The 25,593-nt window shown below is 35.1% G+C and overlaps 2 protein-coding genes across 8 annotated transcripts in view; one reads left to right on the top strand and one right to left on the bottom strand.

Annotated features, from left to right (window-relative positions):
- Positions 1-1,609: 1,609 nt before the first annotated feature.
- Positions 1,610-9,284, bottom strand: LOC130818755 (L-aspartate oxidase 2-a, chloroplastic). Its single transcript, XM_057684952.1, has 8 exons — positions 8,750-9,284; positions 7,901-8,052; positions 6,914-7,274; positions 4,215-4,457; positions 3,433-3,489; positions 3,267-3,347; positions 2,966-3,027; positions 1,610-2,874 (listed from the first exon to the last, which is right to left on the bottom strand). Exons 2-8 carry the CDS (start codon positions 8,032-8,034, stop codon positions 1,854-1,856), a joined length of 1,959 nt encoding a protein of 652 aa, XP_057540935.1. The 5' UTR covers positions 8,035-8,052; positions 8,750-9,284; the 3' UTR covers positions 1,610-1,853.
- Positions 9,285-23,480: 14,196 nt separating this feature from the next.
- Positions 23,481-25,593, top strand: part of LOC130818754 (histone H3-lysine(4) N-trimethyltransferase ATX1-like) — a 33,833-nt gene continuing 31,720 nt past the window's right edge. For 4 of the 7 annotated variants that reach the window (XR_009043984.1, XR_009043986.1, XM_057684951.1 and 1 more), the window contains exons 1-4: positions 23,517-24,469; positions 24,554-24,605; positions 24,700-24,774; positions 24,865-25,081. Coding sequence is in view for 2 of the 7 variants with exons in the window: in XM_057684951.1 (XP_057540934.1) it covers positions 23,763-24,469; positions 24,554-24,605; positions 24,700-24,774; positions 24,865-25,081 (1,051 nt within the window). In the remaining 5 variants the exon portion in view is untranslated. Of the gene's footprint in view, positions 24,470-24,553; positions 24,606-24,699; positions 24,775-24,864; positions 25,082-25,593 lie in introns of all 7 variants that reach the window. The other 3 variants (XR_009043985.1, XR_009043982.1, XR_009043983.1) reach the window with 1 other exon arrangement.

The raw sequence follows: 25,593 nt of genomic DNA, 5'->3' as shown, positions 1-25,593 counted from the left end.
CGACTTAAAAAAAAAATAAATAATTTTTTTTTAAGTCGTTGTTAGTAACAGCCACATTCACCAAGTCTAGGTTGGGATGTACGAACGCTTATTTTGAGAATAAAGTTTTCACGAAATTTATTTTTAAAATTATATTGTTAAAACATCTTATTTTATTCAAATTTTCAAATTTACAAATCTCAATTGGGTTTGAAAATAAGTAAAACACAATATATTGTGTCCTCACTTCCACAATTGACGTGAGATTTGTATACTTGTATGAGACTATCAATTCATAACATGTTGAAGTGTATAATCGATTAAATGATAATCTAATAATTTAATTTGGTTAATTTAAAGTTTTGATGTAATTAAATGACTAAAAAACTATATACCTTGTCTATTATAGTTTAAAAAAATTTTAAGATTAGTTTTATTCACTCAACTAGCATAATTATAAGTTTATATTAGACTATAGATATTTATTAAAATTACTTTCATTTACACTAATAAATCGAGTTTTAATTATTTAACTTTTGTAATATGATTACTTCATAATCTAATAGCTAATATAAATCTAATAGGTAATTTAATTTAGAATATTCACTATAACTAGTTTAGAATATTCATTATAACTATTCACTTTAACAAACTGAATAAAAGACTATAATAGTGGAACAAATTGTTTGTACGAGTTTTATTCACTCTAAAAAACTGAGTTTTTTGATTATTGAACATAGAAGCATGTTATTAGTTAGTCCAATAGAGTAATAGATATTAATATAAATTAAATTTTATATACATATAGTTTCATATATATAGAGTTAACTATCAATGGTCAATGTTTATTAAAGTATTTTTAATTAAATTAGATGAAAAATAATAGAGCTTAAATTTTAATTTACAATCAAACAAGTAAAAATGACAAAGTTAATATCACCAATTGATTTGTACTGTAACTATTATCTTTTAACTAAAGAGAATTCGATCATCAATAAAAAAACAACTACTAACGTTGTCTAATATTAACTCAAATGACAGTAACCCGTAGCCAAAATCTACTTGAATATAGAGACTGAACCTGATTTGTGCCCGCTAAAACTAAATCAATTATTACTCGACAACCCAAGACTGATTGACAGTTGATTCGAATTTCAACTGACACCAAATTAGTGCAAACTTGAATAATTGATCTTCAATCAGACCATAACTAACCAACCCAACCCGAGTGTGACCCACATGTATCTGAAAAGTAACCGATACAAAATATAACTAAATTGAATGACACATGTCTGAAACTAAGCTGATAATCTGAATGAACATGTCCAAATGTAATATTTAACAAAAAAAAAAATGGTGAAGCACAGAGAAGGTTTGTTTTTGTTAAAAGGTCCTCCAAAAGGCAAATGATCTTTACCTTGTCAATCTATTTTCAGTTGTTTCGTAAAATAAAGGAAATGGTGATTTCCTCCCAACTCCCAAGCAAAGACTATAGTTTATATATGAACGGAAGCTCATAGCATTAATTAATAGTTGTGAAATCTACAGCATTTACATGATGATGATAATGATAATGGTGATGTAGATGAAGATCATGATGATAATGGTGATGTAGATGAAGATATGGAGATGATGATGGGTGATCATAAGCATTAATCCCTTGTGTATGATAATGAAGAATTATTTACAAAACCAAATGTAATACATTTGCGATGATAAAACGATCATAAAAACGAGATACCCATGACAAAAAGGATCGAAAACTCCCAACCGGATATATGTTCTTGGATGAACAAGGCATTGCATAGGGGCAAATGTTGATTTCTAAAACGATACAAAAAATGGGACATGGACATACAACTTTCGAGTGTAGACTATAGGTAGTTGTACATGGACTGCTGATGAAGCTGCCTGGAACTCCACGTAGTGTTGACATGCGAGCTCGGCCAAATGATAGTAGGGAGCCTTTTGCTTTCTTCTAGGTGCGGGAAATCAACGGTGTAGTGAAGGCCTCGACTCTCGGTTCTTGATAACGCACTGCTAACAACCAACTTAGCACAACAAAAGAGATTCCTCATTTCGCAAGCTTCAATCCCAACCATCGTAGGCTTCCATCCATGTTGAAATAAATACTCCTCCCACTTAGCCTCCAACTTGGCAATCTTTTGCTCCGCAGTTGTTAGCCTAGCCGTGGACCTTACTATACCGACATATTTCCACATGATGGCTTGCAATTCTTTCCTTATCTCCCTCGTCTTTGTTATGTGTTTTGCGAGTACTTCATCGCCAAGTGATGTGGGCCCCATCGGTTGTTCCCACCAATTGGAAGCGCTCAAATTCAGCGTAGAATTACACATGTGGTCTATGGAAGGCAGTACGGCTCTTCGTGCAAAAACCAAGGCTTCAAGTAATGAATTACTTGCAAGCCTATTGGCTCCATGCAAACCAGTGCAAGCAACTTCTCCTGCAACATAGAGGCCTTTGACGTTAGTTTCCCCTTGGAGCCCTGCTCGAACACCCCCGCACATGTAATGAGCTGCGGGAACCACAGGAATGGGCTGTCGGGTTATGTCAAGCCCAAACTTGAGACATTCAGCTGCTATGTTCGGGAAATGAGAAAGGATTTCTTCTCGCGGCTTATGACTAATATCAAGAAGAACGTATTTTTCCTTCCTCTTTTTCAGTTGATCGTCTATACTTCTTGCCACCACATCTCTGGGTGCAAGCTCTGCTCTTTCATCGTACAAAGGCATGAATCTTTCCATGTCTAAGTTATAGAGGAGCCCACCGTCTCCCCTCACTGCTTCGGTTATCAGAAACGCATTTTCTCGTGCCTTAGTTGGTGTTACGGGAAGGCCCTTATCTGCTAAGGCTGTTGGGTGGAATTGAACAAACCTTGAAAACAAAATGTCAAACGACAAATGAGATGTACGATCAGCCGATATAATCTATGTCCAAAAACAGAAGCAACAACTGAATTTCTTACTCCATGTTAGCAATCACAGCTTGAGCTCGATGAGCCATAGCAACTCCATCTCCAGTTGCTACCTACACTTATTTTCACCTCTTTATCAGGTCATCATCATCAATCATCATACCCAGTATATCACGTTCATAGAAGTAAAAATCAGGGTCTGGGGAGGGTTGGATGACGGCTGACCATACCCTTATCAAAAGAGATAAGGAGATTGCGTCCAATGAGCGCCAAGATTGCAAAATAATACTATAGGTAAACAATGAATCTAATCAGGCCACTTTTCATGGGAAATAACTGAAAAGCAACTTACCGTCGGATTAGTTGTGGTTGGATAGACATGACCAGCCCCACCGGATGCTAGTAAAGTTACTTTGGATAGAAATCGCACCACCTATTATCAACCGGGAAAACAGTTAACAAGGTTGAGCTATTCCACATTAAATACTAGAAGTGGTTTAATAGTTTGGTCTAGTTACCTCCAACGTTTCGGTATTTAAAGTGTCAACACCATGGCAAATAGTGTCAGAACCATCCTGAAAAAACAACCATCATTTGTCTTTAAACAATTACTTCATTTTCTTCTAAGATAAAGAAAAATTTTATTATTATTGAGTGCATTCTACATGTGTTATAAAACCTGTGTGTCTGTCAACATAGGTTTTCTAAATTGTATGAACCATTTATAAGATATGGAACTACAGCCCGCTAGAGGTGTTCAAAACAAGACCCAATATTTACCCGACCTTGAAACCGAACCTGACTTAACCCAACTTTAAAATGAATTTAAAATAACGTAAAAATCAATGTGGACACAAAACCCGAATTTGAACCGACCCGAAACACCTAACCCAATGACCCGAATGAACGCCTTTAAGCCCGCACAAGTGTCGACAGCTTATTGCCAAACCGTTAATGTCACCCTTAAGTGATTTGTTATGTATTATTAGTCGTCTAACAGTCCTCAAACACCTTGACATAATAGAAATTATGTCCAAGATAATGACTACGAGTTCAGCCAACAAATTTATCATTTACGGAAATTAACAGCGTTAAGTCTGATTTTAACAAGACGTTAAGTCATATTTGTGTAATCAATGATGTTGTATTTACAATCTGCAGAATTGATGCACTACGTTTCACAGTATGTCAAAGAGCAATCGAATCAAGAATAGCTCCAGGTTATAGCTTTATTTATGATGCTTAAACCATCTCGTGTGAACAAAGAGCAGCAAAAGAAAAAATACATGCAGAAGCTGACCTGAGAGGTAAGAAGATCGATAGCAAAATGGTGTTCAAACAAGAAAATATTCGGGTCCCTGATAACAGCTTCTAATAGGGCCCTCTCGATCTCCCTTCCTGTCATATCCGCTGCATGAACAATTCTGTGATGGGAATGGCCACCCTCCCTTGCGAGATGCAAATTACCATCATCACCATGATCAAAGGATGCACCCATTGCAATTAGTTCCAAAACTCTTTCCGGCCCTTCAGTGCATACCACCTGAGAAAACCAAACAAGTTCAGCAGAAGCTCAACAGCGCCAAAAATGCCAAAGCTTTAATTGCAACGATATGAACTACATGAAGCAAAACAAACCAACGTGGGAAAAAGTCGCTAACAAAGATCAAACTTTATTCTGCTCCATCTAATCTTCAAGTACAAACAACTCTACTCATCTTAATTAATAGCAACTGACTTGTGATGGCAATCCAAATGAATACAGATCACTGTCTATCGCAACCAAACATGAAAACATGAAGTAAAAAATACTGCCCTATCCTTGAAACTTTACTTCATAATATTGTAGATGATTAGATATAGCAGGAGTCGCTTGTGATGAATAGCCCAGCAGGCCCACGCAACCTCATTACATACAAGAGAAGAGGCAAAGGGAGTAACAAAATGAATGAGCTTGGACACCTGGCAAAAGGCATCTTTCAGTTGGCTGCTCTAACAAATTCGGTTATGCATTGTATTTCACACATCCTGATTTGATATGAAGTCATCTATATATAGGGATAGATATTGCCATGATAAGGCATGCTTGTATTCACCAAATAGTTTATTCACACTGAGAAGCTACTCAACCGCTCGAAGAGTTGGGCTGGGCACCTTGCCTAGTATACATAATATACAAGCATTCTATCTTGATCATCTTCTTCTTCTTCTTTTTCTCTCTTATAATTCTCTGTTCTCCTAAATCTCTGTTAACAGTAGGTGCAAGCATTACATCGCTTATGCTCAAATTTTCATTTAACATTTAGCGTTAACAAACATTCTTTATAGTTCACAAGGAAGGGAAACACCACCATCCTTTTCAAAATCTTACAGCCCGTTTGGTTAGTGGTACTAAATGGTGGTAATGGGAATGATTTATAGTGTAAAAGTCATCAAAAGTTCCATATCATTCCCATGTTAATGAAACTTTGATTACAAAAAAATTTTTTATTTACAAATTTCCATTACCACCTAATACGACATCTCCCAATGGTATTGCATTGGAATGAATTTTATGAAGAAAATGAGATGATTGAAGTTGGACAAGCATGGGCATCAAGGTAACCAAGAGATTTTTCAACCAAAATTACACTAATTTTTCATTCCCATTACCACCATTTATTACCACCTACCAAACGGACCGTTAGTGTAAATGGTGGAGTATTGAAATTTGATGCTTACTTTTCTAACTAATGCTTAGCGTTAACAAACTTTCTTTTTAGTTCATAAGGAACAGGAACACCAACACGGCAACATCCTTTCTATATCTCCTAGTGTAAATTGTATTAAAATTTAATGCTTTTTTTTTTCTAAATACTTCTTAGCATTAACAAACTTTCTTTTTGGTTCATAAAGAAGGAGAACACCGAACACGACACTCTTTTTTATACAATTAAACATTCAAACTGTCGTGTATCTTAGATTCATGAGGGGCGGGAGAGAGCATAGTATAGGTGGTTTTATACACTCAAACATCACACACCAAACTTAAGGAATCGCAAAAGGATATGCACAAGTAGTACACACAATGAAGAAAAAATAGCAACCAGATTAGCTAGAACAACAAAAACCAGATTACTCGATAAGGTAGGTGGATACAACACACTTTTTTATTCAACCAAACTGTCCTGCATCTTAGATTTTCATGAGGGGTGGGAAAGGGCAGAGCTTGAGCGATTTTCATGCAATTCTTTAACATACACCAAAGTCCAAACTTGAAGGAATCCAACTTTTGTTTCATAGCTCTAAAATTCAAAGCATCAAACTCCTATAACAGTTTGAAATCTAAATTGAATTTCCTAAGGAGAGTAAACCTCTAACGGCCCGTTTGGTTAACGGTACTAATTGGTGCTTGGTGGTAATTAGAATGATTTGTAGGGTAAATTTTCACGACATGTATCATTTCGTTCCCATGTTAATGAAAGATCATAAAAGACATTTTTTGCTCATAATTTTTCATTACCACCTAATGCCACATGTTCAAATGGTAATGCAATGGAATGAACTTTGTGATGAAAATAAGATTGTTAAAGAAGAATAAGCATGGCCATTAAGTCTGTCAAGAAAATATTCCTACCATAATTACACTAATTTTCCCATTGCCAGTCCCACCATTTAGCACCGATCACCAAACGGGTTGTAAAGTTAATGAAAACTTTGACAAACAACGAATCAGGAAATTTAGTAATATTCATAATTCTATCAGCTGATATTCTTCTCTTGATTTCTATCAAGCAAACTTAAATGAAAATGACAAACAACCAAGGATTGTATCTCAGTGCCCCTCAACACAACACCAATCTCATTGCTAAAGTAATTCATGAAGAAGTTTTCGACTGCTTGACTTCAAAACAAAATGATGAAGATACTATGCCACTCAAACTTAACAGTTCCTCATAACAAACACAAGCTCCTACAAGTAAAAATTAATAGATAAGACAGTATGGCAATTGAGCATACCTTGACAGTCTCCTCATCGCATAAGTAAGCTCCGGCAATAATAGTATCTTGCACGTGACTTTCAACGGAGTCAGAAGGGGACAGTACGGCACTAACACCACCTTGTGCATAGTTTGTGTTGCTCTCATGAGGTTCGGCCTTTGTTATCACAGCAACCGTTCCATGCTTTGCAACTTCGAGAGCATAACGAAGGCCAGCAATCCCACTTCCGATAACTGAAAAATCAAAGCACATTGTGTTCCTATCTTTCATAAATGATGTAGTTATTGCTCTTAATGTTTTCCTCTGATTTTTCGTTTGAAGAACCTCAACATTTCGATAATGATGATGATGCAATCTCGATCCAGAGAGTGAACAAGACCTACAGATATCAAGTATTAAAAGCAAATAGAACAATTCAGATGCTTTTCTAGTTCTTCAAAGTGAGACCGGAAATAGCCAATCTTACAGCAAAGTCATATAGTAACCCCAAGTAAATACAAAGAAACAAATAATGCCATAAAAGATTTATCAACAACTATAAGGTTCTTCCAGGAGTAGATGAAAAAAATTGGACAAGTTCTTTATTAAGATCGTCTGGGTACTCCAGAGGCCTTCTAGATTACAATGTCCATAAACAATATGAAATTTCTAAAATCCAAACACAAGTTTTAACTGTTTTATCATGTTAATAACAAAACAACAGAAATTCTAGCAGTATAAAACTAAAATGACACAAAAACAACAATGACAAAGCCTTAATCCCACAAGATTGAGACGGCTAGATAAACCATGAATCAGTCCTAGCCGTCGTCCAGATGAATTTTCCTTCTCCTCCTATTATGAATGGGACTGAAAATCTCAAGCAAAAGTAAGAATGTACACTATTCTAATACCTAATATCACATCAAACAAGCAAATTTTATCATTTTGGCTCTCCAAAGAAGCAAGAAAATCATTACTTATACCAATAAGAGATGGGGTAAAAAAAGGAATAGAGTTAAGTACCATGAAAGCTGTTCTCTTGTGGTTCCACAGAAAGTGACTCCAGAAATCCTCCAAGATTGGTTGCATCCATTTCCATCAAGGTGGGGTTTCTCAAACACCAAATGACTATTTCCTGCTGCTACACTTACTGCCATCCTATCCTACTTTACTCCCTACAAACAAAACACCCACATAATTTAACTCAAAAATTGAACAATTAGGATAATTCCAGGAAAAATAGGAACTAAAACCCATTATTTCAACAAAATTCTCCTAATCCTTCAGCAATTTGCTTATCAGTTTAATGTGAAACTCCTAACATGGCTGAATCAAGCATGTAATCAATCCTATCATATTGTTTATGATATGTTGCATTCCTATTTAACAAATAATCTACAGTAAAAAACAGTTTAGTCAAATCAAAATATATTAAAACTAGAGTAAAGGGTATGAATTTGTTCTGCTTCCTAGAGTATAGCATAATTTGATCCTGTTGTCTCTAATAATATCAGACACAACACACAACCAAAAAAGAAATAAAGCTTTTCGGTTTTCAGCATACTTCTATAAAAGTACCAATTTTATTACATTTTTTTGAGTAGTAGAACTATTTTTAGAAAAAAAGATCCACACCCACCCCAAACACAATGTTTAATCACACATAAAACATTAATTGGAACATCATAAATTGAAAAATACATAAAAAGAAAAAAAAAACAACATAAAAATGGGAAAAAGAAATGTAAAAATGGGTCAGAAGAAAAACATAAGCAGAAAAGAAAATTGACATGCAAAGTCAAAAAAATCAAGCAAACATATAGAAATTGAAGAAATTGTGAGAATTTAATCAAAAATGGAAAAAGTGCAAACCTTTGTGTATAAGGGAATGTTTGGAGGAAAAACAGAGGGTGATGAATGATTCAAGAGGCTTAAGAATCAAAGAAAGTAAGAAGCATGAAATTTTGGTTTTATAAAGAAAAAAGTTAGGAACTTTCAGGGAAAATCACAGGAATGTATGGTCCATGAAGAATAATTATGGAAAATGGGTAATGGAAGAAGATGGTAGCAAGCGATATAAAGCCCACCAGCACAAAGTCACAAACCCCACCAGAATGAGATACAGATACTGAATGATAAGAAAAGGGAATTAATTGGGTATTGAATTACGTGCCTTCCTTCAATCTTCCCTAGTGTCAATCATCAAAATCCCCTCTTGGTCTTGGCCAGTCTTGGGAATGGAAGGTCACAGAAATAACAATAAATAATGGAGTAAAAAAGAACAATTCTTTAAGAATTGACTACACAAAATTGAATAAGACGTTGCACTTTTTGCTCTTTGAATCAATGCTATTGCTAAGCCTAGGCGGCTTCCGGGGCTTATATTCATGCTTTTACTTGCTTTGGATTTCTACCACGAAAAATAAAGGCAAATTTGCAATTATGGACTATTTTCTTTTTTTCTTCACTTTCTTGGTGGACCCTTACTCATAAGGGTAAGGGCATGTTTATTTGAGGTTATCGAGTTAATTTCAGGTTTATTTAAAATTAGATTTTATGTCTATATTGTTTTTAAAATTATTTTAAATTTTTTTAAGTTGGGTCAATTCAGGTTCAGTATCAAAGTCGGGTTGATAACAGGTTGGGTACTTTTTTTAACACCTGGCTAATTAGCATCTTATACCACCCCACACGAACATACATTCAGTGATGAGAGTCACCCACGCCCCCAGCCCTTGGCCGCCCTAGCACGACACGGTCGGACCTTGTCATGTTCAAGAATGGCACACGAAATAAAAATATGAATTATGTAGGGATTGCGGGAATGAATTGAATATGTAGGCACAATAGATCCATTCCACAAGAATGACTCGTACGCCTACCATATGGGTTGGCGCACTTTAGCATAAACCATGGAACGAGTTGTGTTACTATCTAATATTTATATATGCTAATAAATAACATGGCACGAGTTGTTATTATTTTGAAAGTTGCAATCTTCGTTTTTTACAATTTAACTTTTTACAATTCTCTAATCTCTGAGCACCGCTAGTACCCCACCACCGGTACACCACCGTCATTGATTCCTTTCTTCATTCTGCCAGTCCTTTTCCTCTATCTGCGGTAACCGAGTCACGAAGACCTCCGTTTGGTGAAGTTAGTTGCTGTCCCTTTTGTTCATTTATCATAATTGCGATTAAATAGTTAAGATAGAAGAATTGTACCAGCCTACTAGTGCACCACCATTCATTTACCGATGGCCAGTACCAATACTAGTACCAGTCTTTCAAAATTCTCTCAAGTGTGCGCCGCATCATCAACAAAAGGGGAAGTTGTTTTTTGAGTTTCTACAACTGTCTGTTGTCGCACCATCGCACGTCATTTGACGCCGCTCCACCACAGACGTGTCTGCTATGGGTGCTGCTCACCGCGATTCGTCTGCTACTGCTACGGGCTGTGGCTGAGTCGTTTGTCCCTCTTTTACAAAAACCCTAAAAAAAAAGAAAAAAAATCAAAAATTTTGATGTTTTTAGGCTTGTCTTTCTCACCTACACCAACGAACCAGACTTGGTGACTCCATTTTTCGTGTTCAACAAAGATTCCCACCTTCTTTTCAGGTTCTAGTAGAAAGAGGACGTCGGGCAAAGTAGACATTGTGAAGGTAAAAGCACCGTCGGGGTTAGTACACCGGTAACCACCCAATCGAGGTGCAAGTGATACCCCTCCTTAACCTCCATCTTCTTTTCGTATATTACATTTCTAAGTATTTTTGTGTGCATCTCTTGCTTTAGTGTTTTATTTAGCTGCTTACTTTTTAAGATGGTTTGGTGTGCTAGGTTTGGAAGATCTGTCTTTTGGTTGTTTTGTGTATGTGCTTGCTGTTTTCATATCTTGGAGTGTCCTCATACCTTTTGAAAGGTTTGTTTCCCAGTATTCTAGCTTTCTTTCATCGAGTTGATAATCTATTTATGTATTTTCTTTTTATATATATGTCTTTTGTGTTGATCCATGCCAGTGGTCTGTTTGTAACCTTTTACCTTAGTCTGTAGTAGCTGAATATAGAGTTAGAAAGCAATTATGGTCACCTAAGGTCAGGTCCAGGGGGGGCAACGTAAGCAGGATCTACAACTAAGAGTGGGGACTTGGAACATAGGTACCCTAAAAGCTAAATCATTGGAGTTAGCAAATGAGCATTCTAAATACAGGATTCATATAGCATGTGTTCAAGAGACTAGGTGGAAGGGGCAAAAAGAAAAAGGTATAAAGGGATATAATTTGTGGTATGCAAGTTTGGACGACAGACGTAACGGGGTTGGCATCCTAGTGTCTAATGATATCCTGAAGCAATTGGTTGAAGTAAGGAGGTGTAGTGACAGGATTATACTAGTTAGGATAGTAGTGGGGGAAGAGATCATATCCATTATCAGTGCGTACGGGCCCCAAGTTGGGCTCGATAAGCAGGTGAAGTGCGAGTTCTGGGATAACCTAGGAGGCCTCATGAGAACTATCCCGGAAGATGAGAAAGTTTTCTTAAGAGGAGACTTTAACGGACATATAGGCAGAGACGCAGGCAACTTTAACTCGGTACATGGAGGGTTTGGTTTGGGGGCAAGGAATGAGAGTGGGGAGAATTTACTGGAGTTTGCGATAGCAAAAAGATTTGGTTATAGCAAACTCGATCTTTAGAAAGAAAGACGAGCATTTGGCCACTTATAAGAGCAGCGTGCATGCAACTCAAGTTGATTATTTCTTAGTGCGCAAGGGAGATTGGGCCTCATGCTTGGATTGTAAGGTGGTGTTGGGTACAGAGATGCCCATCCAACACAGGCTTTTAGTACTGGTTTTCAGGATGAGGAAGAAAATCGCAGAAAAAAAGGTCAAGTCCAAGGGAAAGATCATGTGAGGGAGACTCATAGGGGATATGGTCACAACCCTGTCAATCAAGATAAGTTTATTGGGCTTCCCAAGTAAGTCTGAGGATGTGAATGAAATGTGGGTGAACATGGCAAAAACCATTAAAAAAGTGGCAAAAGAGACTTTGGGGGTGTCTTCGGGTAAACCAAAAGTGTTCAAAGAGTCATGGTGGTTAAACAATGAGGTGGAAAAGAAGATAAAAGATAAAAGATAAAAATAAGAGATTTAAGGAACTTATGGTATGCACAGAAGAGGAGGATAGGATTGAAAAGAGAGTGAGCTATAAAGAAGCAAAGTGGGCGGCAAAGAAAGCGATTAGGAGGCAAAAAACTGTGGTTATGGGGACTTATATCAGAAGCTTAATACCAAAGAGGGGGAAAAGCAGATTTTAAAGTTGGCGAGGACTATGGCCAAACAGTGGCAAGACTTAGAGGCAGTGAAATACATCAAGGATGAAGAGGACGAGTTCTCCTGAGACAAGAGGAGATCAAAACTAGATGGCTCCAGTACTTCTCCCATCTGCTCAATGAGTCTAGGGGGCCAAAGGAGGCGGATATATATTAAATTTTTGAAGTCCAAAGACCACTGGAATATGAGTCAACGATTGATATTACCACAGGAGAAGTAGGAGAAGCTCTCAAAAAGATGGGAAGAACAAAGGCAATGGGGCCAGATAACATACCAATTGAAATCTGGAGGAGTTTAGGAGAAGAGGGCATTTGTTGGCTGACTAACCTCTTTAATATTATTTTAAGAATATATAAGATGCCAGAAGAATGGAGGAATAGCACACTAGTACCTCTGTTTAAGAACAAAGTCGATGCGCAAGTATGCGGCAACTATAGAGGTATCAAATTTCTAAGCCACACTATGAAATTGTGGGAAAGAGTGATAGAGGGGAGAATTAGACAGGAAACGGTGATTAGAGAGAACCAATTCGATTTTATGCCCGGAAGGTCAACCATTGAGGCAATTCATGTTTTGAGGAGACTGATGAAGAAATATAGGAAGCGAAAGAAAGATCTGCATATGGTGTTCATTGACTTGGAGAAAGCGTATGATAACATACCACAACGTGTCATCTGGGATAGCCTCAAGGGTAGAGGTATTTCTTCAGTGTACAATGAGGCCATACGGAATATGTAAACACACAGAGTTTCGACTAGCATTCAAACACCGGTGGGGATAACAGAGCCTTTTCCGGTTAAAGTGGGACTACATTAGGGATCAGCTCTAAGCCCTTTCATTTTTACTATCATAATGAAAGAGATTTCTAAATCTATTTGGGAGACGGTACTGTGTGCATGATATTCGCGAACGACATAGTGCCGGTAGCAGAAACTAAAGAGGAGGTTAGTAACAAATTGGATGAGTGGAGGGAAGCTTTAGAAGGTAAAGGGTTGCGTATTAGCCGTATGAAGATCGAGTATTTGCTATGTGACTTTAGTGGGACATCACCTGTAGGTAAACCAAAGGTGTCCATAGGTGAAATAGTTGTTAAGAGTACAACCAAGTACAAGTATTTGGGATCGATCATTCAAAGGGATGTAAATCATCGTATACATGCGGGTTGGCTCAAGTGGCGAGCAGCCACCGCAGTGCTATGTGATAGGAAATTCCCAAGCAAGTTAAAAGGAAAATTCTACCGGGCGGCAATCAGACCTGCTCTGTAATATGGGACCGAATGTTGGCCTGTAAAGAAGATTTTCGAACATAAGATGAAAGTTACAAAAATGCGTATGCTAAGGTGGATGCGTAAGCACACATGGATGGATCGTATTAGGAACCAAGAGTTTAGGGACAAACTAGGGGTAGCCCGTATACCTGGAAAAATGTGCGAAAATAAATTGAGGTGGTTTGGTCATGTGCAGAGAAAGACTTTCGACACCCCTGTGAGGAGGGTAGAAAGCATTATGGTAGAGGGTAAAAGGAGTCAAGGAAGACCGAGGAGATCTTGGGATGAACAAATAAGAGTTGACTTGCATGAGTTAAACCTCTCTGCGGGCCTGACTAGGGATAGGAGCAGTATGAGACGTCATATCCATGTCTTGGATTACTGATGTCCTCTTAGTTTACCTTTTAGTGTCCTTAACCTCTTGCTTTTATCGTTTCCTTTTTATTAGTTCTTTGTTTTCTTTTTGTAGTGGTTCTACTTTTATTTTTATAGGCCTTTAAGTTATCTTTCGCGTGTAATTACGTCTCTTTATCTTCCTCGAGCCGGGGGACTCCTTTGGCCGCGCTCTCCTTAATGGGTATGAGTTGTCACCGTCTTTCCCTCCCCAAACCCTGTCCTTAGTTTTCTATGAGAGGGATATACTGGGTAGCATGATGATGATGATAATGATATGCTGATAAATAAATTACAAGATGTATTTTTTAAATAATTAATTTTATGAAAAGTTTTTAAAATATTTGTTTTATTAAATTTCTGAAATGATTAATTACAAAAAATTTCAAATATAATTATAAATGTTATAAAGATATTTTTACATAAAAGTACAAATATATAATTGTCCAAATAAATAAATAATATAATAATATTTAAATAAATAAATAATATGTATATCATCATTTACTTAAATGTATTTCAAAGTGACAAAACTACTTATTTACAAAAAGCAAAACAAATAAATTATTGGGCCAGTACGTGGCACGACTCGTGCTCAACACGATGGCACGTGAGTTTGTGCCATGTAGGGCCCTCGTCTTTTAGTGACCAAGCACGATATGACACTTTTTATAAGACAATTTAGCTCGACAGGATTTGGCACAAGTCATGACTTGCGCACAATGAATATATCATAATGGAAATGAAATGTGATTAATTCGTTACTTTTTCATCCTTTAAATTTGTTACATTGTAGTTCAAATGTTTTCACATGGAAAATTATAATATAGCAAATCTAAAGAAAATAAAGCATATTATAGGGATCAACTAGCCAAAATGTATGATCCATGCTTATTATGGCCTTAGTTTTAGTGCATTTATCCCCCATTATGTCCATACTTTCCTTACACTTGTAAAAAAGACTTAGCAAGCCTTGATCATCCGAACCCAAGATTATTATAACCCTTCAAAGGACAAACCATTATTGGATCAATGATCTGGCCTGAAAAATCCTTTATATCACCCATTATTTCTTATGAAATAAAAAAAAAGAGTAAGTTAATTTGATATTGTCTAAAAGCTAAAAAAAAAATTTAGAAAAGTTTCCTCTATAAACTAATTATAACAATAATTAAATTACTATTTGGATATCATTAAATACTCATATAATGTTGATCTATTTTTCACCACAACTACTTTTTTCTAATTGGTCTCAAAAACAATAATTAACAATTCTAAAACTGGTAATTATTTAACTATTAATTAAATAATAATTCAAAAATTAACTAATTATGTAACAAATATATTATAATTAACTATAAAACAATAATTAATTTATAATAACAATTTAAAAAGTTTAACAATAAAATCATATTTAACATTTCTAAAAATAACTAATTTTCTAACTAATTAATTGTTTGACTAACTAAATAAAATAACAAATTAACAATAATAAAAAGTACTAACTAATTAAGAAATAAATAACAACCCACCACGCCGCCTCCACCGTACCACCCAAACAGCAATCCACCACCACCATAATCCGACCCCTAAAACAATCATAAACAACCTATTATGGATGGCAAAATTTTAAAGGGCTTCCTATATTTTTTGTTTGCTCAATAAACTTTTTTCCTATGGGGATTTTTTTTATATCGTAGAGGCGCTTTAGATGTCCCTTTATTACTTTTTGTTTTTTTCTTTGAGATTTTCTATTAATAATATTTCCAATTTTTAAAAAATCGCAATAAATAAATTTTCTACCAAAAGAATACAACGAGAGTCTTAATTTTGTGGAATTTATAAATCATATATGTTCAACAGAGCACAATCATTCCTCCTAAATAGCTTTCAACACTCTCATTTTGCAAGACTTTTGGCACTACTTTTATGTCTGTCATTTTGTGCACATGTAATATAGGAGAACATTCATGCAATTAAATTTTTACAATAAGTACTTCTAATACTCCATGATTCATTAAACTTGAAATGAGTGAAAGTACAATTAGAAAAACCAAAAGCTATCACTATATAAGTTATTTATTCATATTTGTATTAATTTATACATATCTAAATTATACAACATATATATTTATCATCATCATTGATGTGCTCATTTATGAACACGTTTACTACCGCTTTACTGTGCCAAGTTTTATGCATTTCAATCGTTATTATGCACATTACGCACGATTTTACCTTGTTCTTGTCTTTGGGGTTGTTTTGTGGTTATTTCAAGAGATTCGAAGACAACAAGGTCAACATCGATGCGTTGTGAGATTTTGGCACGCAAAGCGAAGACTTCTCTGGAGGACACACTGAACTTGGAAGCCTCTAATCACTAGTTGTTACTCCATTTTGGCTAACCAAGACACCATTCAAGCAATTGATGTTGATCTGGAGGCAAAAGAAGCTGAAACTACCGAATCAAGCTCCATTCGGCCGAATGGAAATGTCATTCGGTCAAATGGGCCTGTTTTCTCAAAGAAGATTCACCAAAGCTGCTGGAATAGGCGAATGACACACCGTTCGGGCGAAAGGTCCCATTTGACCGAATGGAACCTTCATTCGGGCGAACCAACCTCAGAGAAAGTTCCTGAAATTATTCAAACATCGAGATTCGGGCGAATGGATCCTCCATTTGGGCGAATAAGCCTATTTTCTGTGGGAACCGTATTTCTTCTCAAGCCAAACTCAAGGGCATTTTTGGGCATTCGAATTTTCTTTGCTTAGAGGGTATAAATACCCTACTTTCTGTAGAAACAAAGGGGGGAGCCCTAATACATTCTCTAATATAGCTTTACTACTTAGCCTTTTAAGTAAAAAAAACCCTAGTTTATCATAGTTTTATTATCTCAATCTTTTATTTCAAGTCTTTACTTTCTAGTTTGGATTTCAATCTGGATTATTGAATCTTTGGCACCTCCTTATTGTAGCATTAACATTTGGTTGTAAGTATCAATCTTTTCATTGCTTTAAGTTCATTTAATGCATTTACTTTGAGTTCATTTATTGCTTTTATTGTCTTGCCTTATATTTATTGCTCATCTAGAATAGTTTCTACATTACTTTTACTATTGTTGGTTTCTTTTGATCACCATTATCTATGGTTTTTGTTCTATTGATTATCATTGTTTCCTATTTTTCAATCATGTGTGAGTAGTTCTCCTTAGGAATTGATTAGTGAAACCCTAGGAATGTTTATGCTCTTTATTGTTTAGGATTAGGGAAAAGATGATAATGATTGGTTCTCAAAACCCAATGCGAATCTTGTCCTGCAACTCCTCCGGAGACATAGGGCGATTATAGGTCGTTCGTTGTGATTTATGGAATCACCAACTTCCTCTCGTACTCTTGGGTGTCTAGACTAGTTATTGTTTGATTTCCTCTAACCCAATATATGCTCTTTTAAGATCGCCTTCCTAGGGTGAATCTAATCTCAACCCCTTTTTCTCCCCTTTGATTTATATTGTTAATCAACCGTGCTTGTTATTTTCGTCATTAGTTTTAGATGCTCTTCAACCTACAAAAAAAAATTATGTTGAGACGCGGAGTTTATTGTCAACCTTGTCCTCGTGGTTCGATCCTCTACCCCACTATACTTGTGTAGTGCGTAGGTTGTTATAAGTATTGTTTGGTTCAAGGTTTAGCATAGACGACTGCGAAAATCTTGCTATCAGTCATCATCATCATCATCATCCTACCCAGTGTATCCCGCTGAAACAGTTATAAAAACGTCTTTGTTAAAAATTGTTAAAAATTACTATTTTAATAAGTAAAATGAGTTTGTCATTTTAAAAGTAAAATTTTACTACGATTTTTAGATATCAAGATTTATTATTTTTGGGGACAAAATAAATTATACGACGAAAAATACGGGAATATTAACCACCTCATATTTGATGAATATGTGTAGGAAGCCATATTACTCTTACTTTGCCACCCGCACCTTATGACTCACCCAAGTAAAAACCTAAGTTGCTAAATCTGCTTTGTTTCCTATTTCTTCTGACACCCACGGTGCCTTCATCATCTCTTCCTTAATTCTTCCTTAGTTCCTAAGCCCAACTCAGCCTTCTTCATTTCTTATTCAGCCTCAAGTTATTGTTGGGGTAGAAGAATCCAAGTAGTCATCACCATCTTCCATCCCTTTTGTGTTAAAGACTTTTTGGTAAATCTTCTTTTGGTGTTTGAAGTTGGATTTTGAATTTTGATTGAAGAAATTGCTCATCAAGGTAATTCAGAAACTAATCTATTAAGTATAAATTGAATGTTTTAAAGTAATTTCTATTAGCATCAAAGCTAGGTTTTCTTTTTAAAATAATTTGGGGATTTCCTAATCAATATTTTTCTAATTGGGTGATATAATCATGATATTAAATTATTTCTATAGTATCAAATTGATTTTCTTATCAAGTTTTAGGTTCTTGTTTAATATTGATTAGTAATGGTTATTTAGGTTTAATTTTCTAGTATCAAATTATGTAATATGGATTCTGAAATTTCAGTTCAGAAAAGGTTTCTACTGTTTTGCAATTTTGGTATTGTTATGTTCATTTTTAGCTTTTGGTATCTTCATATGATTTGTAGAGCTCTAAAATACAGTCGCGTGGGCACTTTAATCGCCCCAAAATGAGTTCGTGTGAGAGGTTTATGACCAAAATACTAACAGACTGTCATAAAAATCGCGAATAACCAATCATGAGATTAATTGTTCAAATTGGGATCAATTTACAGTTATTATTCTGTCTTTATTGATTGGTATTATTGAGTTATGGTCCTTAATTGATTATTATGGGTGTTGGTACAAGTATCAAATTTGAGAATATAAGTATCAATTGGGTATTTGATTATTTGACATTATTTGGATAAGATATAAGTTGGATATTGGGATTTAAGATTGGTGTAAAATTAGTTAAACTCCATTGATAGTAACTCAAGTTCTTATATGTTGATGGTTGATGATGAATTGATTTATATTTTAAGTAATGATTGTTGATTTCAAAAGAAAATTTAGTGAATTATTGTTTTGTTTTATATTGAAATCGACATTATAAAAATGTCCGTTTTTGGGAATTGGCAACGGATATTTATATCCGGATTATTGTGAAATCCTATAGTTTGATAATAGGTAATGGTTATTCGGATCGGTCTCGAGCCCCCAATCCCGTTTCGTTCTTGCAAGAGCCGTATTTTTGGTGATGATGATCACCCGTGTTCTCAGGATTTAGATCAAGCCTACTTCCTGATGGTCCATTATATTCCCACGTTTTAAACTGTTATTACATTATTGTTTTTAATGAGTTTTGAATAAATATGTTTGGTTTATAAAGTTTTGTTTGTTTTGCAATGAAAGCATATATTTCATTTGCCGTATTATTTCGCTATTAACTTGTGAAGTTATAGCCGTATTTTCACTCGTTATGAACTAAAGGTTCATAGCTGTATTTATGTCGATACCAAATAGTCTTTTAAAAGAGTTTGGATTGGATAAAATAATGTTTATAAATAGTTACCAAGTGAACAAGGAATTTGATTGGAGATTTTTGTTAATGACTTGTATATAAATGTAATAGTTTGTTGGATTACTCAACAATTCAATTGTTGACAGTTTTTGATGGGGCCTATCTCTTACGGGGGATAGATCCACTTTCAGGTTGCCAACTTTAGTGCGGATGGATGTGCTTCTCCTTTATGTGTCATGTGTTGCGATAGCAAGAACATCGTTTTTGGAAAGTTAACTTATAATGATATTTTGAAAAATCATGTGTTGTAAAAAGATATTTTATAATGTGGTAACTTGGATTATAACTGGTTTGTAATTAATTGTATTACAGTTATGTAAAGTTTTTAAATACTCTGATATTGGTTGCTGTGGCTATCGAGCCACAGGTCGGATTCAGCCCAGACTTCTATAAGTCTTCCGCTGTGCTTTGTAGACAATATTATTATATTGTTTATGCTGGTTTGGGCTGTTTCACCCGCATATAGAAAAACTATAGATAGGGTCTGGGGAGGAAGGACGAGGGCAACTCATACCCATAATGGAGAACGCGACCAAAGGAGTTCCCCGGCTCGAGAAAGATAGTAAGACGTAGCTACACGGAAAAGATAAATGAAGAGAATTAAAATAAAATAAATAAGTAGAACCAACTTAAGAAGAAAACAAAAGAATACAAAACTAATAATAAAAGAAACGAGAGAAGCAAGATGGCAAGAACACCCAAAGATAACCTAAGGGGACATCAGTAGTCTAAAACATGAATATGACACCTCCAACTACCCCTATCCCTAGTCAGGCCCTTAAAGAGGTTTAACTCATGTAAGTCAACTCTTATTTGCTCATCCCAAGTTCTCCGGGGTCTTCCTCGACTCCTCTTACCCTCCACTATAATGCTTTCTACCCTTTTTGCCGGAGCGGCGAAAGTCTTTCTCCGCACATGTCCAAACCACCTCAATCTATTTTCGCGCATTTTTCCAGAAATAAAGGCTACCCAACTCTTAGTTCCTAATTCGATCCATCAATGTGTGCCCACACATCCACCTCAGCATACGCATTTCTGTAACTTCCATCTTATGTTCAAAAAAATCTTCTTTACAGGCCAACATTCGGTCCCATATAACAGAGCAAGTCTGATTGTCGCCCGGTAGAATTTTCCTTTTAACTTGCTTGGGAATTTCCTATCACATAGCACCGCGGTGGCTGCTCGCCACTTGAGCTAACCCGCTTGTATACGATGGTTTACATCTCCATCAATCTCCCCATCCCTTTGAATGATCGATCCCAAATACTTGTACTTGGTCGTACTTTTAACAACTGCTTCATCAATGGACACCTCTGGTTCACCTACCGGTGTTGTCCCACTAAAGTCACAGCACAAATACTTGGTCTTCGTACGACTAATGTGCAACCCTTTACCTTCTAAAGCTTCTCTCCACTCATCCAATTTGTTAGTAATCTTCTCTCTAGTTTCTGCTACGAACACTATGTCATCGGCGAATAGCATGCACCACGGTACCGTCTCCTAAATTGATTTAGAAATCTCTTCCATAATGACAGTATAAATGAAAGGGCTTAGAGTCGATCCTTGATGTAGTCCAACACATATATATATATATATATTTATGATATCTATTAATTGATTATCCATATTTTCTACTAATTGTAAATAACTTAAATTAGATGAGATTAATTGGTTTGCTTATTTTTTTTGTGTACAAATTGATATTAGCTTTAAATAGTTTATATGAATTAGGAGTAACTAAATTAAGGAAAAACTATAAGAAACTCTCTAATGTATAATAATTTTTTGCAAAAAATTATCTTATGTGTAATTTTTTGCAAAAGTGTACCTATTGTGACAAATTCCTTTGTGAATGACTACTATGTAGCGGAAAACAGTAAGTTGACCGTCACATATGAAGTTTGACCAGCACGTGAGACACCCGTGACCCCTTTAATTCCCCTTAACTTCCTTACCTCTTAACGCGAGGAGATTCTTATAAATAGAATTGGAGGGGAAATGTTAAAATGTAAGGATGGAAGGGGAATTAAAAGGGTTATTTCTACTGATTGTAATTAACTTAAATTAGATGAGATTAATTAGTTAGTTTGTTTTTTTATTAGCTTTAAATAGTTTATATGAATTAGAAGTAATTAAATTAAGGAGAAATTATAAGAAGCACCCTAATGCATTACATTTTTTGCAATAAATTATCTTATGTGTATTTTTTTGCAAAATGACCTATTGTGACAAATTCCTTTGTGAATGACTATTAAGTAGCGGAAAAAAGTTAGTTGATTGTCACATATAAGGTTTGACCAGCACATGAGAAACACGTGACCCCTTTAATTCCCCTTAACCTCCTTACCTTTTAATGTGAGGAGATTCTTATAAATAGAATTAGAGGGAAAACGTTAAATTGTAAGGATGAAAGGGAAATAATAAAGGTTATGTGCATCTCACTGGTCAAAACTCTTATTGACGGTTACTAACTTTTTAGTTTACTGGTAGTTATCCACAAAGAATTATGTCACAATAGGTACTTTTTGTAAAAAAAAATGTACATAAGATAATTTTTTTGGCGAATAGCGCCTTAATATCTTTAATTATGTATAATAGAAAAACATACAAAATGGATATTAATAATCCTTACATTAAAACAAATCTATTAAGATTATACTTGACTATGTTTTAACTTATAAATTAAAAACTAAATACAAATTAATGGGTTGAATGAATAGTAAAAAATTCTAATGTTGAATCTAATTTGAAACAAAAGAAGTATATAAATACCAATACTTCTAATTGAGTCCACAAGTTATAAGTCATAACTAATCGATTTGTACATTGCACGGAGAGTCGGAGACATGTGCTATATAAATGCCAACGTGCGTGTTTTGTATAAAATCTGTATAAGCAGACCACATTATGTACAGTTTAAAATACTTATTTAATTAAATTAAACTTTAACTTTAACAGACAATACAGTTTAATAAACAATATGTTTAGTTTAATTATAACCATCAATTTTTAATTTTTTTTGATTATTATTATTATTATTATTATTATTATTATTATTATTATTATTTTATTTTATTTTTTTAATTTTTTTTATAGAAAACGTAATTCATTTCATAGAAAAAGATTTTACAAGAAGTTGCTAGGGAGTCGAACAACAAGCTAAGCACCCATACCTTTTTGAATACAAAAAACTAATCTATCAAAAATATATGTTCTAGACTTGGTGCTACTTGAGTTACTCAAAAAAAATGATGCAATGCTTGATAACAGATTAAGTTTTTCTTCACCTAACTCTCCAAAAGTGGAAAAAGCAAAAGGAATGAATTTGTAGCCATTATTTTCACACTTAGCAGTGTATTACTTCCTTTTTCTTTTTGTAGCCATTATTATTATTATTATTATTATTATTATTATTATTATTATTATTATTATTATTAATCTATTTTTATTTTATTTAGTCTCAGTGGTGAGACTATCTCCATTGAGTTGAACATATATATTTAGTGTCTTGTATTTACAATTTTAAATAGTCCATCTTGAGACTGTCTCACAGTGATACGACCTCAAAACAAGACCATAAGCTTAAAGTTTTTATTATTAGGCTATTTAACTCAAATAGAAGACATGTCTCACGGTTGTCTGACGGCGAAATCGTCTCATACGAGAATTTGAAAATTTTAAAACAGCTGGTCTTGAACGAGACGGCCTTATAATGAGACCGTTAATTTGGGCCGGCCCAATTCGTATGTGTAACTATCTGAGTTTTTTTTTTCATTTTCTGGACATTTTTCAATTTTAATCTTAAAATGTAACAATTTTGACTTTAAAGGTATTAATTTTCAAAATTGATGTCTTTAAAGTCAAAATTAATAAATATCCAGAAAATTAAAATGTTATTACACGCGCAAGAAATAAGCCGGCCCACACTTTATCTTAACTTATGACGATCTTATGCAAGTTATTGTGATTTTAAAATGATCGATTATAGAATTGGTGTAATGTATAGATCCGTTTAAACAGGCGGATAAAAACATCCATCCGCCAAATCCCTCGGATATCAAAATCAAACCAGAATCTTATATAAAAACGAAAAAAGGGATAAAATCTCTCTTTTCACTTAAAGCTCCTCTTCGGAGTTCACCCCTGCTGAGGTAGAGAGAGAGAGAGAGAAAGTGTGTGTACTTCCAACGGCGGGAAACGGAATTCTGCCTAAAATCTCAATTTCTCCAAAATCACCAATCCCCATTTTTCTCCATTCTCAAAACCCTAAAAATTTCATCTTTTCTCTCACCTTCAAATATCTCTACCATTGATTAATTTATTCACCACAATCTCTTCAATGGCGTTTTCTGCTTCTCAAACCTTAATCGAGGAGGAAAATTGCCATGAACAACACAACCACCATCAACAAATTCCAGATTCGCGCAAATTGGTTTCCGCAGAAGATATCGATAGTCATTACGCGGGTACTCCAATTAGGTTTCTTCCTCTTCACCATGTTTATTCCGCTACTTCTCCTTGTGTTAGTGCTAGTGGTTCGTCCAATGTTGTTTCTAAGAAGGTTCAAGCTCGTAAACTAACCCTAATCGAGACTTCTTTTGATGATCATAACCATAACCTCCGAATTCAAAAGGAGGAGGTGGAGAATAAGGTTGCTGTAGAACCACAATGCAATATGGAGCCTTTATCCGATTCACCTCGAGTCATTCGGGTTTACTCTCGCCGCCGCAAGAATAAACATGCTGTCAATTTGAACGCCCAGGAGAAACCAATTTTAGTTAAAGAGGAGCCTGTTGAGGAGGAGGGTTTTGTTGGGGATGCTTCGCTGGCTTCTCCCAATAAAAGAAGAAGGATTTCAAAATTTGAGCTTCTTAGTTTAGGGGTTGATTCCAGTGTTTTGTGTAGGCTAAATGGACCTCGGTTGCGCGAATCTCGATTTCATTATAATCAGAAGACTACTACTAAATCATCCGTGAAGAAAAAGCAGCAGAATTCTTCTGTTAAGCGCAAGACTCAAGATGATTGGCAGGCGGATAAATGGTTCTTGTATGTTTTCTTTATCTGACAAATTGCGTATGTTACACCCTGATACTTTTGAGGGTTTTTACTTAGTGTATTATGATGCCCCAGGTTATTTTTTGAAGATGCTGATCCTATCAAATTTATTGGATTAAAATGCCAGGCAAGATTTTTGTCAGTCTTTGTTTTCCTATGATTTGATAAGCGTAGAGGTATAATAGGAAATGATAACAATGATAGTATTTAGCTAATTGCAGATTTACTGGCCATTGGATGATGTTTGGTACAAAGGTTCAATATCTGGCTATGATTCAGATTCTAAAAAGCACAATGTATGATATTTTCACATATGTTTTTACTTTGGTGAGGAGGGCATATTTTTATATCAGTTAGAGTTAAATGTGATATCACATAAAATGCAGGTAAAGTATGAAGATGGTGATGCAGAAGAGTTGATTTTATCGCAAGAACAAATTAGATTTCGTATATCTGGAGAAGAAATGCAGAAACTAAACCTCAAAGGGAAAGAATGTATGGATGATGACGATCCTGATTACAGTCAGTTGATTGGGCTAGCCGCTAGTGTGGATGAGAGTCGTGAGCATGAGCCTGGGGATATCATTTGGGCAAAACTTACAGGTGAGTAATACACTGAGATCTCTTCAGAAAGTAGATTTATACTAATTACTATATTTACAAGTGGGTCACTGAATTTAATTTTGCTATTTTCTTGCGAAATGTGTAACATTTGATGGTGCTTCTTTGCTTTGCAAAAGGCTGAAAAATAATACTCTCTCAGGATTTTAATTCACTTTTTTTTTGTAATAAGCTAGGAATTAGGGCTGGATGGTGTAATCTCATGAAATTATCGGTCACTTTAATGTATAGAAGGAGGGTCGGGTGGAATAACTCAGGCTAGATTATTAGAGTTGACTAGTAAAAATTTACTACAAAAGGAAATGTTGCAACTTAACTAGGACAATCCACAAAGGAATATGTAGCACCTTAATATCAGGCGGTGGAAGTGCTTGTGTTCTTGTGGAAAAAATTACAATTTGTGTTGAAGTTTAAAAAGAGTGCTTCCATTTGAATGGCAATGCTTTATTTAGAATCTATTATGGAAAGTGGAAGCCCTACGGTGTAATGTTTAT

Source organism: Amaranthus tricolor, chromosome 7, assembly GCF_026212465.1.
Source record: "Amaranthus tricolor cultivar Red isolate AtriRed21 chromosome 7, ASM2621246v1, whole genome shotgun sequence".
NCBI classification, from domain to species: Eukaryota; Viridiplantae; Streptophyta; class Magnoliopsida; order Caryophyllales; family Amaranthaceae; genus Amaranthus; species Amaranthus tricolor.
Note: the sequence above shows the minus strand (reverse complement) of the source record. Positions and strands in the feature narration are given on the sequence as shown.

Excerpts from the sequence above, each read along its gene's own strand:
- LOC130818755 (XM_057684952.1), bottom strand. The coding sequence starts at position 8,034 with ATGGCAGTAAGTGTAGCAGCAGGAAATAGTCATTTGGTGTTTGAGAAA. Across the intron at positions 7,275-7,900 it reads ACAAGAGAACAGCTTTCATG|GTCTTGTTCACTCTCTGGAT; the intron begins GTACTTAACTCT and ends TGATATCTGTAG. Across the intron at positions 4,458-6,913 it reads GCGATGAGGAGACTGTCAAG|GTGGTATGCACTGAAGGGCC; the intron begins GTATGCTCAATT and ends TGGTTTTCTCAG.